At 45.2% G+C, this 16,096-nt stretch overlaps 1 protein-coding gene across 1 annotated transcript in view; it reads right to left on the bottom strand.

The window, feature by feature from the left end:
- Nucleotides 1-16,096, bottom strand: part of LOC137384478 (ras-associating and dilute domain-containing protein-like) — a 215,555-nt gene that overhangs the window by 37,027 nt on the left and 162,432 nt on the right. Inside the window, exon 14 of the mRNA XM_068058615.1 lies at nucleotides 13,697-14,192. Within this exon, the coding sequence (XP_067914716.1) occupies nucleotides 13,697-14,192 (496 nt within the window). The remainder of the gene's footprint in view (nucleotides 1-13,696; nucleotides 14,193-16,096) is intronic.

Genomic DNA, 16,096 nt, shown 5'->3' with positions numbered 1-16,096 from the left:
GGGGTAACAGAGAGGGTTGATGAGGGCAATGCTGTTGATGTGGTGTACATGGACTTTCAAAAGGCATTTGATACAGAGTCACACAACAGACTTGTGAGCAAACTTGTAGCTCATGGAATAAAAGGGACGGTAGCAACATGGATACGAAAGTGGCTGAGTGACAGAAAACAAAGAGTAGTGGTTAATGGATATTTTTCGGGCTGGAGGAAGGTTTGTAGTGGAGTTCCCCAGGGATCAGTGTTGGGACCCTTGCTTTTCCTGATATATATTAATGACCTAGACCTTGGTGTACAGGGCACAATTTCAAAGTTTGCAGATGATACAAAACTTGGAAGCATTGTGAACTGTGAGGAGGATAGTGTAGAACTTCAAAAGGACACAGACAAGTTGGTGGAATGGGCAGACAGGTGGTAGATGAAGTTCAATACAGAGAAATGTGAAGTAATTTATTGTGGTAGGAAGAACATGGAGAGACAATATAGAATAAAGGGTACAATTCTAAAGGGGGTGCAGGATTAGAGGGACCTGGGTGTGTATGTGCATAAGTCATTGAAGGTGGCAGGACAGGTTGAGAGAGCAGTTAATAAAGCATACAGTATCCTGGGCTTTATTAATAAGGGCATAGAGTACAAGAGCAAGGACATTATGTTGAACTTGTATAAGACACTAGTTCAGCCTCAGCTGGAGTATTGCGTCCAATTCTGGGCGCCGCACTTTAGGAAAGACGTGAGGGCATTGGAGAGAATACAGAAAAGATGCACGAGAATGGTTCCAGGGATGAGGAATTTCAGTTATGAAGATAGATTGGAGAAGTTAGAACTGTTTTCCTTGGAGAAGAGAAGGCTGAGAGATGATTTGATAGATGTATTCAAAATCATGAGGGGTCTGGACAGAGTAGATAGAGAGAAACTGTTCCCACTCGGGAAAGGATTGAGAACGAGAGGGCACAGATTTAAAGTATTTGGTAAGAGAAGCAAAAGTGACATGAGGAAAAACTTTTTCACACAGTGAGTTTGCACTGGAGTGCTGATCGTTTGCACTGGAGTGCTGACTTGGGGCTGCATTAGAGTGCTAAAGTGGGAGCTTTATAACTGAGGGAGTTCAGTGAGGAGGGAGCGAGGAGCTCCTTCCATTTCCTACCTGTCCTCAAAGAGCGTGAGGGGAGCTGAGAGTTTCCACAGAGCACAGCTGACTAGTGAGGAAGTCCTGGTGGGTATTTTTCAAATTGGATTGAATTGTAAGTCATTGTTTTAACAAGACTTAGTTGATTTTTTTTATTATAACAGTCTTCTAAAGTTTTAAATTTAAAGGGTTTAGTCATGGCAGGAGAGCTTAAAGACGTGGTTTACTCCTCTTGCTGCATGTGGGAATCCGGGAACATTTCCAGTCCCTGGGACCAGCATGTGTGCAGGAAGTGTGTCAATCTGCACCTCCTGGAAGCTCGGGTTTCAGAGCTGGAACGGTGGCTGGAAACACTGTGGAGCATCCGCGAGTCTGAGAGCATGGTGGATAGCACGTATAGAGAGGTGGTCACACCGCAGCTGAAGGGACTTGAGGAAGGAAGGGAATGGGTGACCACCAGGCAGTCCAAGAGAAGCAGGCAGGTAGTTCAGGAGTCCCCTGGGGTCCCGCTTGCAAATCGGTATTCCATTTTGGAGGCTGATTCCTCCAGGGAGTGCGGACAGAGCCATGCTTCTGGCACCACAAGCAGCCTGTCTGCACAGGAAGGGGGAAAGAGAGGAAGAGCAATAGTAATAGGGGATTCTATAGTCAGGGGAACAGACAGGTGCTAATGTGGCCGTCAACGTGACTGCAGGATGGTGTGTTGCCTCCCTGGTGCCAGGGTCCGGGATGTCACTGAACGGCTGCAGGGCATCCTGAATGGGGAGGGTGATAAGGCAGAGGTCATGGTACATGTTGGTACCAATGACATAGGTAGAAAGAGGGATGAGGTCTTGCATCAAGAATTCAGGGAGTTAGGCAGTAGACTAAAAAGCAGGACCTCTCGGGTTGTAATCTCTGGATTACTCCCAGTGCCACGTGCTAGCGAGTATAGAAATAGGAGAATAGCACAGATGAATGTGTGGCTTAAGAGTTGGTGCAGGAGGGAGGATTTTAGATTCCTGGACCACTGGGACCGTTTCTGGGGGAGGTGGGACCTGTACAAGCGGGACGGTCTACATCTGAACCAGAGGGGGACTAACATCCTTGCTGGCGGGTTTGCTAGTGCTGTTGGGAGGAGTTTAAACTAATTTGGCAGGGGGAGGGGATGCAGACTCCTAGCAGAATAGGGACACAGCTAAACACAGGAAAGCAAACAAGTCAGAGGGAATACAGCGGAAGTAAGTTTCAAGGGAGTAAGACCAGGATGGAAGGCCTCTACTTTAATGCCAGGAGTATTACAGGCAAAACGGATGAGTTAAGGGCAAGGATTGACATGTGAAATTGTGATATAGCAGCCATCATGGAGACATGGTTGAGGGAGGGGCAGGATTGGCAGCTCAATATCCCGGGATATAGAATCTTCAGGCGAGACAGAGGAGGGGGTAAAAGAGGAGGGGGCATTGCAATATTAGTTAAGGAGTCAGTTACTGCAGTAAGGAGAGATGATTTCTTGGAGGGGGCATCAAATGAAGCTTTATGGGTAGAGTTTAGGAATAAAAAAGGGACAGCCACATTGCTAGGTGTTTATTATAGACCCCAGATAGTCAGCGGGAAATTGAGGAGCAAATATGTGCGCAATTTGCAGAGGTGTGTAAAAATAATAGGGTAATTATATTAGGTGATTTCAACTTTCCCAACATTAATTGGGATAGTCATCGTGTTAAGGGCTTAGATGGAGTGGAGTTCTTAAAATGTATACAGGAGAACTTTTTAGCTCAATATGTAGAGGATCCAACAAGGGAGGGTGCAGTGCAGGATCTAATTCTGGGGAATGAAGCCGGACAGGTGGTTGATGTGTTGGTGGGGGAGCATTGTGGTGATAGCGACCACAACATGGTACAACTTAAGCTTGTTATGGAGAAAGACATAGACAAGTTGCAAAAAAAGGATTTGGATTGGGGGAGAGCGAATTTTAGTAAAATAAGGCAGGATCTGGCCAAGGTAGACTGGAAAGAGTTACTTGTCGGGAAATCTACAGAAGAGCAGTGGGGGGCATTCAAAAAGGAAATGGGGAGGGTACAGGCCCAACATGTTCCCTCTAGGGTAATAGGTAGGAGCAACAAGCCCAGAGAACCATGGATGACCAGAAACATTCAGGGTACGATGAGAAGGAAAAGAGAGGCTTTTAGCAAATACAAGGAGAGCAAATCAACAGAAGCATTAGTGGAATACAGAAAGTGTAGGATGGAGCTTAAGAAAGCAATTAGGAGAGCAAAGAGGGGATATGAGAAAGCTCTGGCTGGTAAAAGTAGGGAAAATTCCAAAATATTCTATAAGTATATCAATGGGACGAGGATAACTAGGGAAAGAGTAGGACCCATTAGGGACCAAGGGAGAAATCTGTGGGTGGAGCCAGAGGACATTGGTGGGGTGTTGAACGAATACTTCACATCTGTCTTCACCCAAGAGAATGAGGATGTAGATATGGAACTTAGAGAGAGAGACTGTGAGGTTCTTGAGCAAATTGTCATAGGGAGTGACAAGGTATTGGAGGTTTTGGCAGGCTTAAAAGTGGACAAATCTCCAGGTCTGGACGATTTGTGTCCCAGGATGCTGTGGGAGGCGAGGGTGGAGATTGCAGGGACTCTGACCCAAATTTCTAATTTCTCTCTGGCCACGGGGGAGGTGCCAGAGGACTGGAGAACAGCTAATGTGGTCCCACTATTTAAGAAAGGTTGTAGAGATAAGCCAGGGAACTACAGACCAGTGAGTCTCACGTCAGTGGTAGGGAAACTATTGGAGAAAATTCTGAAGGAGAGAATCGATCTCCGTTTGGAGAGGCAAAATTTGATTAGGAATAGTCAGCATGGCTTTGTCAGAGGGAGGTCATGCCTAACAAATTTGATTGAATTTTTTGAGCATGTGACCAGGTGTGTAGATGAGGGTAGTGCAGTTGATGTAGTTTACATGGATTTCAGCAAAGCCTTTGACAAGGACCCACATGGGAGACTTATCAAGAAAGCAAATGCACATGGGATACAAGGTAACTTGATAAGGTGGATTCAAAATTGGCTTAGCTGTAGGAGACAGAGTGATGACAGACGGCTGTTTTAGTGACTGGAAGCCAGTGTCCAGTGGCGTACCACAGGGGTCTGTGCTGGGTCCCCTATTGTTTGTCATTTATATTAGGGCGGCACAGTGGCGCAGTGGTTAGCACCGCAGCCTCACAGCTCCAGGGACCCGGGTTCGATTCCGGGTACTGCCTGTGTGGAGTTTGCAAGTTCTCCCTGTGTCTGCGTGGGTTTTCTCCGGGTGCTCCGGTTTCCTCCCACAAGCCAAAAGACTTGCAGGTTGACAGGTAAATTGGCCATTATAAATTGTCACTAGTATAGGTAGGTGGTAGGGAAATATAGGGACAGGTGGGGATGTTTGGTAGGAATATAGGATTAGTATAAATGGGTGGATGATGTTCGGCACAGACTCGGTGGGCCGAAGGGCCTGTTTCAGTGCTGTATCTCTAATCTAATCTAATCTAATATAAACGACATAGATGACTATGTGAGGGGTAGGACCAGTAAGTACGCGGATGACACAAAGATTGGCCGAGTGGTTAACAGTGAGGTTGAGTGTCTTAGGTTACAGGAAGATATAGACGGGATGGTCAAATGGGCAGAAACGTGGCAGATGGAATTTAACGCTGAAAAGTGTGAGGTGATACACTTTGGAAGGAGTAATGTGACATGGAAGTATTCAATGAATGGCCTGACACTGGGAAGTTCCGAGGAACAAAGGGACCTTGGCGTGTTTGTCCATAGATCTCTGAAGGCAGAAGGGCAGGTTAATAGGGTGGTGAAAAAGGCATAAGGGACACTTGCCTTTATCAATCGAGGCATAGATTACAACAGCAGGGAGGTCATGTTGGAGTTGTATAGAACTTTAGTAAGGCCACAGCTGGAGTACTGTGTGCAATTCTGGTCGCCACATTATAGGAAGGATGTGATTGAATTGGAGGGGGTGCAGAGGCGATTCACCAGGATGTTGCCTGGGATGGAACATTTAAGCTATGAAGAGAGGTTGGATAGGCTTGGGTTGTTTTCGCTGGAGCAGAGAAGACTGAGGGGTGACCGAATCGAGGTGTACAAGATTATGAGGAGCATGGACAGGGTGGATAGGGAGCAGCTGTTCCCCTTGGTTGAAGGGTCAGTTACGAGGGGTCACAAGTTTAAGGTGAGGGCCGGGAGGTTTAAGGGGGATTTGAGGAAGAACTTTTTTACCCAGAGGGTGGTGACGGTCTGGAATGCCCTGCCTGGGAGGGTGGTAGAGGCAGGTTGCCTCACATCCTTTAAAAAGTACCTGGATGAGCACTTGGCACGTCATAACATTCAAGGCTATGGGCCAAGTGCTGGCAAATGGGATTAGGTAGACAAGACAGGTGTTTTAATGCATCGGTGCAGACTCGATGGGCCGAAGGGCCTCTTCTGCACTATTATTCTGTGATTCTGTGACTCTGAGTGGTTAAGGTCTGGAATGCGCTGCCTGAGAACGTGGTGGAGGCAGGTTCAATTAAAGCATTTAAAATGGAATTAGATAGTTATATGAAAAAGAAGAATGTGCAGGGTTATGGGGAGAAGGCAGGGGAATGGAAGTGAGGGAGTTGCTCTTTCAGAGAGCCAGTGTGTACACGATGGGCCGAATGGCTTCATTCTGCACTGTAACAATTCTGTGATTCGGTGAGTGAACGGGAAGGGGTTTGATCCATTGGAATTCTGTATAATGGGAATGAATGGGAAGATGATTGGGAATCTATCCTCACATCCATTTTGTGTTCACCATCTGCTAGCTGTGACTAGTTATGTTATTTGAAAGCTATGATTTGACATGTTCCAGGACACTTGTAGTAAAATGTTCGACCCAAACACCTCCTATCCTGCAGAACAGTAGCTGAACAGCCCTTGGTATTAATCTCTCAGTCTGCTACTAACTGGTTCTGAAGTTAATGTGAGACAAAATCTCAGGTAATTCTGCAGACAAATGGCGGCTGTGGACCAGGTTCTGAGTCCTCCTCAAAGCTGCTATTCTGTTTGTATTCCCAATTCATGTGCAACTGAGGAAGATTGAGTTTAGATGCAGCATCTCATTCTGTGCTGGGTTAGTGGATTGCCGCCTGTACACAGGTAGCACTCCTACAGCCAGCCACAGCAGCCACAGAATCGGAACAGGAAAACCCAGCCAGGTGTGCCAATCCTGATCACCCGCTGATGGACAACAGTAGAGGACAGGATCGGGCCTGGCTGTGATGCCTTCCATAGTGGAATACCCAGCTGATGCTCACCATCTAGGCTTGCAAATGAAGAGTGGGCACGTGTGTGAGATACATGGATGGAGCGGTAGCCAGTGTCTGTGCAGACCCGACCCCAACAAGAGTCAGCACCTTCAGGGGAGGAGACGAGACAAAAGGATCAGCGATTTCGCCATACCTTCTTACAGACAGTGCCCAGTGACTGTCTATGGTGAAGGGAAAGGTTACAATTTTTCTCCCTCAGGCCACATCCATGACAGAGCAGTGGGATTCTCAATGTGTTGGATGTGAATCAGCTCCTTCCTGTCTTACAAGTGTGTGAACCAAATCCAGGTAAACCTGCATCAATCAGTATGAGCTGTTACATCATGTGCAGAACTCACTTGCACTTCACATCTTCCAAAGTTTGTCGAAGTGGTTTATACCTGGACTTCCATCCCTGTGGGCAGGAACTTAGAATCAGAGTCTTGCAGGACAGGAGGAGGCCATTTGGCCCAATGCACCTGTGCTGGCTCTTTGAAAGATCTATCCAATTAGTCCCACTCCCCCTGCTCTTTCCCCTTAGCTCTGAAAATTTCTCTTTTTCAAGTATTTATCCAATTCCCTTTTGAAAGTTCTTCTTGAATCTGCTTTCACCGCCCTTTCAGGCAGCGTGTTCCAGATCACAACAACTCACTGTGTAAATAACCTTTCCTCATCTCCCCCTCTGGTTCTTTAGCAAATTATCTTCAATCTGTGTCCTCTGGTCACTGACCCCCAGTCTCTGGAGATAGTTCCTCATTTACTTGATCAAAACCCATCATGATTCTTGCCTTAAGTTTATGCTTAGACTGTCAGGTCCCGAGCCTGCACTCTCCTCCCTTGTTACTTCGACATTCATAGAAACATAGAAAATAGGAGCGGGAGTAGGCCATTCAGCCCTTCGAGCCTGCTCCGCCATTTATTATGATCATGGCTGATCATCCAACTCAGTAACCTGTTCCCACTTTCCCCCCATATCCTTTGATCCCTTTAGACCCAAGAGCTATATCTAACTCCTTCTTGAAAACATTCAATGTTTTGGCCTCAACTGCTTTCTGTGGTAGCGAAGTCCACAGGCTCACCACTCTCTGGATGAAGAAATTTCTCCTCATCTCAATCCTGAAAGGTTTATCCCTGTATCCTTAGACTATGACCCCTGGTTCTGGACTCCCCCACCATCGGGAACATCCTTCCTGCATCTACCCTGTCAAGCCCTGTTAGAATTTTATAGGTTTCTATGAGATCCCCCCTCATTCTTCTGAACTCCAGCGAATATAATCCTAACCCACTCAATCTCTCCTCATACGTCAGTCCCACCATCCCAGGAATCAGTCTGATAAACCTTCACTGCACTCCCTCTATAGCAAGAACATCCTTCCTCAGATAAGGAGACCAAAACTGCACACAATATTCCAGGTGTGGCCTCACCAAGGCCCTGTATAATTGCAGCAAGACATCCCTGCTCCTGTACTCGAATCCTCTCGCTATGAAGGCCAACATACCATTTGCCTTTTTTACCGCCTGTTGCACCTGCATGCTTACCTTCAGCGACTGGTGTACAAGAACACCCAGGTCTCGTTGCATATTCCCCTCTCTCAGTTTATAGCCATTCAGATAATAATCTGCTTTCCTGTTTTTGCTACCAAAGTGGATAACCTCACATTTATCCACATTATACTGCATCTGCCATGCATTAGCCCACTCACTCAACTTGTCCAAATCACCTTGAAGCCTCTCTGCATCCTCCTCACAACTCACCCTCCCACCCAGTTTTGTGTCATCTGCAAATTTGGATATATTACATTTAGTTCCCTCATCTAAATCATTAATATATATTGTGAATAGCTGGGGTCCAAGCACCGATCCCTGCGGTACCCGACTAGTCACTGCCTGCCATTCGGAAAAAGACCCATTTATTCCTACTCTTTGTTTCCTGTCCGCCAACCAATTTTCTATCCATCGCAATATACTACCCCCAGTCCCAAGCACTTTAATTTTACACGCTAATCTCTTATGTGGTACTTTGTCGAAAGCCTTCTGAAAGTCCAAATAAACCACATCCACTGGCTCCCCCTCATCAACTCTACTAGTTACATCCTCAAAGAATTCTAGTAGATTTGCCAAGCATGATTTTCCTTTTGTAAATCCATGCTGACTCTGCCCGATTCTACCACTGTTCTCCAAGTGCTCTGCTATAAAATCTTTGATAATGGACTCTAGAATTTTCACCACTACCAACGTCAGGCTGACTGGTCTATAATTCCCTGCTTTCTCTCTACCTCCCTTTTTAAATAGTGGGGTTACATTAGCTTCCCTCCAATCTGTAGGAACTGTTCCAGAGTCTATAGAATCTTGGAAGGTGACCACCAATGCATCCACTATTTCTAGAGCCACTTCCTTAAGTACTCTGGGATGCAGACCATCAGGCCCTGGGGATTTATCAGCCTTCAATCCCATCAATTTCCCCAACACCATTTCTCTACTAATACTGATTTCTTTTAGTTCCTCTCTCTCACTAAGCCCTGTGTTCCCCAACATTTCCGGCGCAATATTCCGGCCAATATCTTTCCTCACTTTTGCATTAATTTCCTCTTTAACCAGCAATACAACTCCACTGCCTTTTGTCTGTCCTTCCTAAATACTGACTATCCCTGGATGTTCATTTCCCATCCCTGGTCACCTTGCAGCCATGTCTCCGTCACCCCGACTATATCATACCCGTTTACATCTATTTCCGCGATTAATTCATCCACTTTATTGTGAATGCTCCACACCTTAAGGCACAAAGCCTTAAGGCTTGTCTTTTTAACATTATTTGTCCTCTTCCCACTATTTTTCACTGTGGCCCTGTTTGATTCTGGCCCTTGATTTCTCTGCCTATCACTTTTCTTATTCCCCTTACTGTCTTTTGTTCTTGTCTTTGATCCCCCCCTCCTCTAACTCCTTGCAAAGGTTCCCATCCCCCTGCCATTTTAGTTTAAACCCTCCCCAACCACTCTAGCAAATACTCCCCCTAGGACATCAGTCCCGGTCCTGCCCAGGTGTAACCCGTCCAGTTTGTACTGGTCCCACCTCCCCCAGAACCGGTCCCAATGCCCCAGGAATCTGAAACCCTCCCCCTCACACCATCTCTTCAGCCACGTATTCATCCGATATATCCTGCTATTTCTACTCTGACTAGCACATGGCACTGCTAGTAATTCCTTTCCTGATTTATTTTTTTAAATCAGTAACAATGAGCTCCGACACCAAGCTGGAAATTGCTCACTAACAGTCACCTTCTTTTTAACCACTGTTGAGCATGTTGTAAATTGAACCTATATATCATGTTGCTTCTCACAGTGACCAGGACAGCTTGCGTCTGGACCTCTCCCTTGTATAAATGCTGTTTCTCCTGTTCCCTCCATTCCCTCTCTCTCTCACTCCATACTCTCTATCCCTCCCTATCTCCCCTCTGCTCCTCTTGATTTTGCCCCTTACCCATTCCCCTTTTCTCCCTCTCTCTTCTTGTCTCCCCCTTGCTTCCTTTCCTTCTCTCTATTTTCTGCTGTTTGACTCCCTTCTCCTTATTTCTCCATAAAGCTGCTAAACATTGTTGCTGGGAATCATGAGCACCATGACTGGCTGCTGCAACTCAGCACATGAGGAGGAGGAATGTTTTCCAGCTGTGCAGTTCACAGTGAGTGAAACACATTGTGACCTGACCAGATTCCTCCAGGACTGCAGATGTGACTGGAATCCAAATGGCCAAAGCTACAGTTCCTGCCACTGGCTATTGCCGGAGCATTAATGAGGGCGCTGCTCCATGCCAGGGAGTGGTGACCTGTTAACTGTGTGCTCTGAACAGGAGAAAACAAACAGAAAGATGGGAGAGAGCCACAGAATGGGAATGAGAAATAAAAACAAAAGAGAGACAGAGGGAAGGGGAAAAGAGAGAGTGGGTCACAGAGAACAGCTCATACCATTTGCCGCCTTAATTGCTTCTTGTACCTACATGTTAGCTTTCAGTGACTCGTGAACAAGGACACCCAAGTCCCTTTGAAGTTCAACACTTCCCAGCCTCTCACCGTTTAAGAAATACTCTGTATTACTGTTTTTCCTACCAAAGTGGATAACCTCACATTTCTCCATATTCTATTCCATCTGCAAAATTTTTGCCCACTTGCTTCTCCTCTCCAAATCACCTTGAAGCATCTTTGCATCCTCCTCACAACTCACACTGCCACATCCAAATCATTGATATAGATTAGCTGGTGAACAGCTGGGGCCCAAGCACTGATCCTTGCGGTGCGCCACTAGTCACAACCTGCCAACCTGAGAATGACCTGTTTATTCCTACTCTCTGTTTTCTGTCCATTAACCAGTTCTCGGTCCGTGCCTGTATAATCCCCCCAATCCCATGTGCTATAATTTTGTTTACTAACCTCTTGTTAGGACCTTATCAAAAACTTTCCAAAATTCTAAATATATCACATCCACCTGTTCCCCATTATCTATTCTGCTAGTTACATCCTCAAAAAACTCCAACAGGTTTGTTAAACATGATTTCCCTTTCATAAATCTATGTTGATTCCACCCAATCCTACTATTATTTTCTATGTAATAAAAACAAGAAATGCTGGAAATACTCAGCAGGTCTGGCAGCATCTGCGGAGAGATAAGCAGAGTTAACGTTTCAGGTCAGTGACCCTTCAGCAGAACTCTTGTTCTAACTCTATCATATCCTTTATTATAGATTCTAGCATTTTCCCTACAACTGATGTTAGACTAACAAGTCTGTAGTTCCCCATTTTCTCTCGCCCTCCTTTCTTAAATACTGGGGTTACATTTGCCACCTTCCAATCTGCAGGAACAATTCCAGAGTCTATAGAATATTGCTGAAAATAGAGACATGTTGTCGAAACTTTTTGTCTTGCACTCATCAGGACAATCCGCAAGAATAACCAATGTAAGGGAAAACAACAACTTATACTGCATGAGAAGAGAGTGCTGATTGGTGGCAAGTGAACTGATTGGTAGAGGCGTTGCCATGGAGAATGTACCAGTTTATGATGACTGACAGTTAACTGCCAAGCTTTGTTTGAAATTTCAACCAGGCAGCTTGTTTCTGATTGGTCAAGGCATTGCCCTGAGGAATGAACTAGCGAATGGCTGTCACTTATTTTGTTTAGCTGAAACAGGCACAATGTTTGTACATATTCTTTCTGTCTGCAAAGAGCAGGACCCTTTTGTGTTAATATATGTAGCTTCCAGTATGTGCAAATGCGCCGCACTGTGAGCCCTACTGACGATCTTGAATTGGTTGTCAATGTAATTCTTAGCACACTGTGGATTATTTAGCAAATGCTGTCCAATCGCGGAATCACATTTAATTTTGGACACTGTGTTCTGAGTTTTGCTGGGCTGGTTGGAAAATGTTTCGACAGCATGTTTCTATTTTCAGCAGTATTCAAGTTCTGTACTACTAAACGACCAGTAGTCTATAGAATTTTGAAAGATAACCACCAAAGTATCTACTGTCTCTACAGCCACCTCGTTCAACACTCTGGGATGTAGTTCATCAGGTCCAGGGGATTTATCAACTTTCTGTCCCATTCATTTCTCTAGTACTTTTTTTACTAATAATAATACCTTGCAGTTCCTCATATACACTAGTCCCTCGATTCTCCATTATTTCTAGAAAGTTTTTAGTGTTTTCCTCCGTGAAGACAGACACAAAGTATTTGTTTAGTTTCTCTGCTATTTCTCTATTCCCCATTATAAATTCTCCTGACTCCGCTTGTAATGGACCCACATTTGTCTTTGCTAATCTTTTCCTTTTTACATACCTATAGAAGCTTTTACAGTCCGTTTTTATGTTTCTCGCTAGTTTACTCTCATATTCTATTTTCCCTTTGTTAATAATTTTCTTGGTCCTCCTTTGCTGAATTCTGAAATGCTCCCAATCCTCAGGCTTACCCTTTTTCTGACAACTTTATACACATCTTCCTTTGCTCTAATACAATTCTTGATTTCTTTCGTTAGCCATGGTTGGAACATTTTTCTTGCTGGGTTTTTGTGCATTGAAGGAATGTATTTTTGTTGTAAACTATGTATTAGTTCTTTAAATGTTAGCCATTGACTGTCTAATGTCATACTTTTTAAACTTAGTTTCCCAATCCACCATGGCCAATTTGCCTCTCATACCTTCATAGTTTCCTTTGCTTAGCTACAAGACCTTAGTTTCTGATTGAACTACATCACTTCCAAACTCAATGTAAAATTCTATCATATTATGGTCACTCTTTCCTAAATACTCCTTTACAATAAGATTATGAATTATCCCTTTTTCATTGCACAATCCTAGATTTATAATAGCCCGTTCCCTAGTTAGTTTCTCAACGTACTGCTCGAGAAAACCATCTCACATATATTCCAAGAATTTGTCTTCCACAGCATTAGAACTAATAATGTTTACCCAGGCTGTATGTAAATGGAAATCTCCCATGATTACTGTATTACCTTTGTTACATGCACCTCTACTTTCCTGATTTATACTGAGGGGGTCACCTGATCGAGGGCTTTAAAATTCTGAAAGGGTTTGATAGGCTAGGTGCAGAGAAGATATTTCCACTTGTGGTGGAGACCTGAATTGGGGGCCGTAAATATAAAATAGTCACTCATAAATCCAATAGGGAACTCAGGAGAAACTTCTTTACCCAGAGAGTGGTGAGAATGTGGAACTCGCTAACACAGGGAGCAGTTGAGGTGAATAGTATCGATGCATTTGAGGGGAAGCTGGCTAAACATGAGGGAGAAAGGAATAGACAGATATGGTGATAAGTTGAGATTAAGTAGGGTGGGACGAGGCTCGTGTAGAGCATAAACGCTGGCATGGACCAGTTGGGCCGAATGGCCTGTTTCTGTGCTGTAAGTACTCTAATACTTTGTAAGAGGAAGAGAGAGACACAAATACATGTATGAGAAAAGGTAAACACACGTGGATAAATACACAGAGAACGAGAGAGAGGGAGAGACATTGAGACTGGGAAGAGAGAAGGACAGAACAGGAGAAAGAGAGACACACATAACAGATAGAGAACACAAGTGGGAGAAATACAAACAGAGACATGAAAAACAGATGGAGACAGGAAAGGAAAGACACATACATAAAGATCTTATTGCAGTAATCTCTCTTACATTTTCTGTGCATTTCTCCCCCACATAATTGGAAGGATTTTTTTTTTTTAATTGGCTCTGGGATTGGCAGCTCGCTGTGGAAAATGGACTTACCTTCTGGACTGCTCCTGTTCCGTGGCTCAGACTGGTCACCATTAACCATTCTCCTGCAGGCCAGCTCCACAGGATCGACCTCCCCCTCAGCCAGCTCCAGTATCTGCGGAGTGTTTGGTGGGGTAAGTAGACAGGAGGGATCCAGAGCCAGCTTCTTCTGACCAAGTTCTTGTTGCCCAGGGAGACTGCTTTGGAGCTCAAGGCTCTTCAGCTTGTGTGCCAGCTCCGCCTGGCACGATCGAAGGCTGCCCGGGGTACGGCCATGGAACAGCGAACGGCCCATTCGTACATACTTCCCTCCGTACACTGGCTGAAGCACAGAGCTGGAGTGACAGCTGGTGTCCTGATTGGCAAGCTGCTCTGAAACATCTGCAGAGCTGGTAGTCCTCATTCCTGGTTCAGCTTCAAGAACTGCTCCTGGTGCGACTCCTGGAACTGCTCCTGGTCTGGCTTCAGGAACCGTTCCTGGTGCGGCTCCTGGAACTGTTCCTGCATTCTGAAACAGAAGGCAAGAAGTTACAAAGAGAGTTACAAATTCATCAGTTAAAACTCAACTTTCTACAACCTCTCCTCATACCTTGACCCTTTAAGGATCACTGGTTGGGCTGCTCAAGACCTGATAAAACTGGGCGGAGTTTGCACAGCACAAGCTCCGCCCATTGGTACACAAATCTCAATCGGGGTTCTGTGACGAGTGTCAAGACCCTGATCTGCATGTGCAAGGGGACCTAATGCTTGTTTCAGATGGGACACCTGGACACATAACAGTGGGTAGCTGCTGTACTGCGGGGAGATCCAGTGTGGGATCCTGCAACCAAAAGCTCACCTCAACACCCCCACACTGATCCGTCCATTTATCCCCAAAGAACAAATGAGATGGTGTTGAATTTCTGCCCTGACTACCCAGACGAATGCTTTCACTGTAACTGCTTGTATGGATGAGAGTTGAGGCCAGGGCTGGAATCAGAGGCTTTCCTGCATCCCATGGTTCAGCTCCTTGCTGCTAGTTAATCAATTGTTACAAGGTGTCATTGAGAAAGTTTATCAAATGAGGAAGAAAGGAGCTCATAAACTTCAAACTCACCCACTGCTGTGTGTGTCCCACACACTCAGAAGGGGAAACGGAAGGAACCTGCACAATGAATGGGATGAACATCATCAATTATCTCTCTGACTACATCCCAGTCCAAAGTGATGACAAATAGAAAATGTTTTGTGGGAGATTTTAAAAAGGTTTGGAATGTAGATGTTTGATAAATGCAAGCTTTAGCTCTCCCTCTCTGTTTGTCTGGTGAATTCCTCTCCACTGAATCTCTTTCCACTCTCATTTCATTACAACAGCAGTTATGCTTCAATGACTGTAAAGCACTTGGTTGTGAAAGGCGTGATAGAAATGCAAGTCTCTCTTTCTTTCTGTCTCGACACAATCAGCTCCAGTGAGATCTCGGGAAGCTCAGGGTCTGGTTGACTGGAGGTCAATCCGATTACAGCTCCCTTGTGCCAGTCCATCAATCAGGAGGATTTAAAGTGCCTGATTGCCCAATGCCCTCTTTTCAGAATGATTGCCAGCCTTTGTGCCAACCCATTTCAACAATAACCCCACAGCCCATGAGGAGAGAGACCTCTATGTGACATTATTCCCTGCTCTAGATATCCTTGTAAATCTTATTGATATAACTAGGCTCAGTGCTTTGAATCATTCCTTTTAAACCCGCCAAAAGCCCCCATCCTTCTAACACTCTCCCCCCCCTCCTTACACCTTCACCATGTTGAACCCAAGGACACAAAGCTTGGTGAGTTTTTACCTCTTGTTCAGCCCCCAGGACTATTTCAGTTTCCATTTTAAATATTCATTTTCCAAAGTTCCAACTTTGAGGCATTTCTGTGGTCAAAAAGACAAACCAGAATTGGGTGATGGGTGCACAGACCAGGAGGCCCCCTTGCTCTCCCCAAGCACATCCAACTCCTAATATGGATGTCATTCAATTCCGTTTCATGACTAATTTTGACTGTGAGCATTGGTTTTAAACCAACAACAAAACTGATACTTAAATATCACATTTAACGTAGTAAAACATCCCAAGGTGCTTCACAGGAGCATAAATCAAACAGAATTTCACACTGAGCCACATAAGGGGATATTAAGTCAGGTGACCAAAAGCTTGGTCAACGAGGTCGGTTTTAAGGAGGAGAGAGAGAGAGAGAGGCGGAGAGGTTTAGGGAGGGAATTCCAGAGCTTAGGTCCCAGACAGCTGAAGGCACAGCTGCCAATGGTGGAGCGATGGAAAACGGGGGGATGCACAAGAAGCCAAATGGAAGGGGTGCAGATATCACAGAGGGTTGTGGGGCTGGAGGAGATTACAGAGATAGCGAGGGGGGGGGAGGCGAGGCCATGGAAGG

The sequence above is a fragment of the Heterodontus francisci genome, chromosome 26 (genome assembly GCF_036365525.1).
Source record: "Heterodontus francisci isolate sHetFra1 chromosome 26, sHetFra1.hap1, whole genome shotgun sequence".
Lineage (NCBI taxonomy): Eukaryota > Metazoa > Chordata > Chondrichthyes > Heterodontiformes > Heterodontidae > Heterodontus > Heterodontus francisci.
Note: the sequence above shows the minus strand (reverse complement) of the source record. Positions and strands in the feature narration are given on the sequence as shown.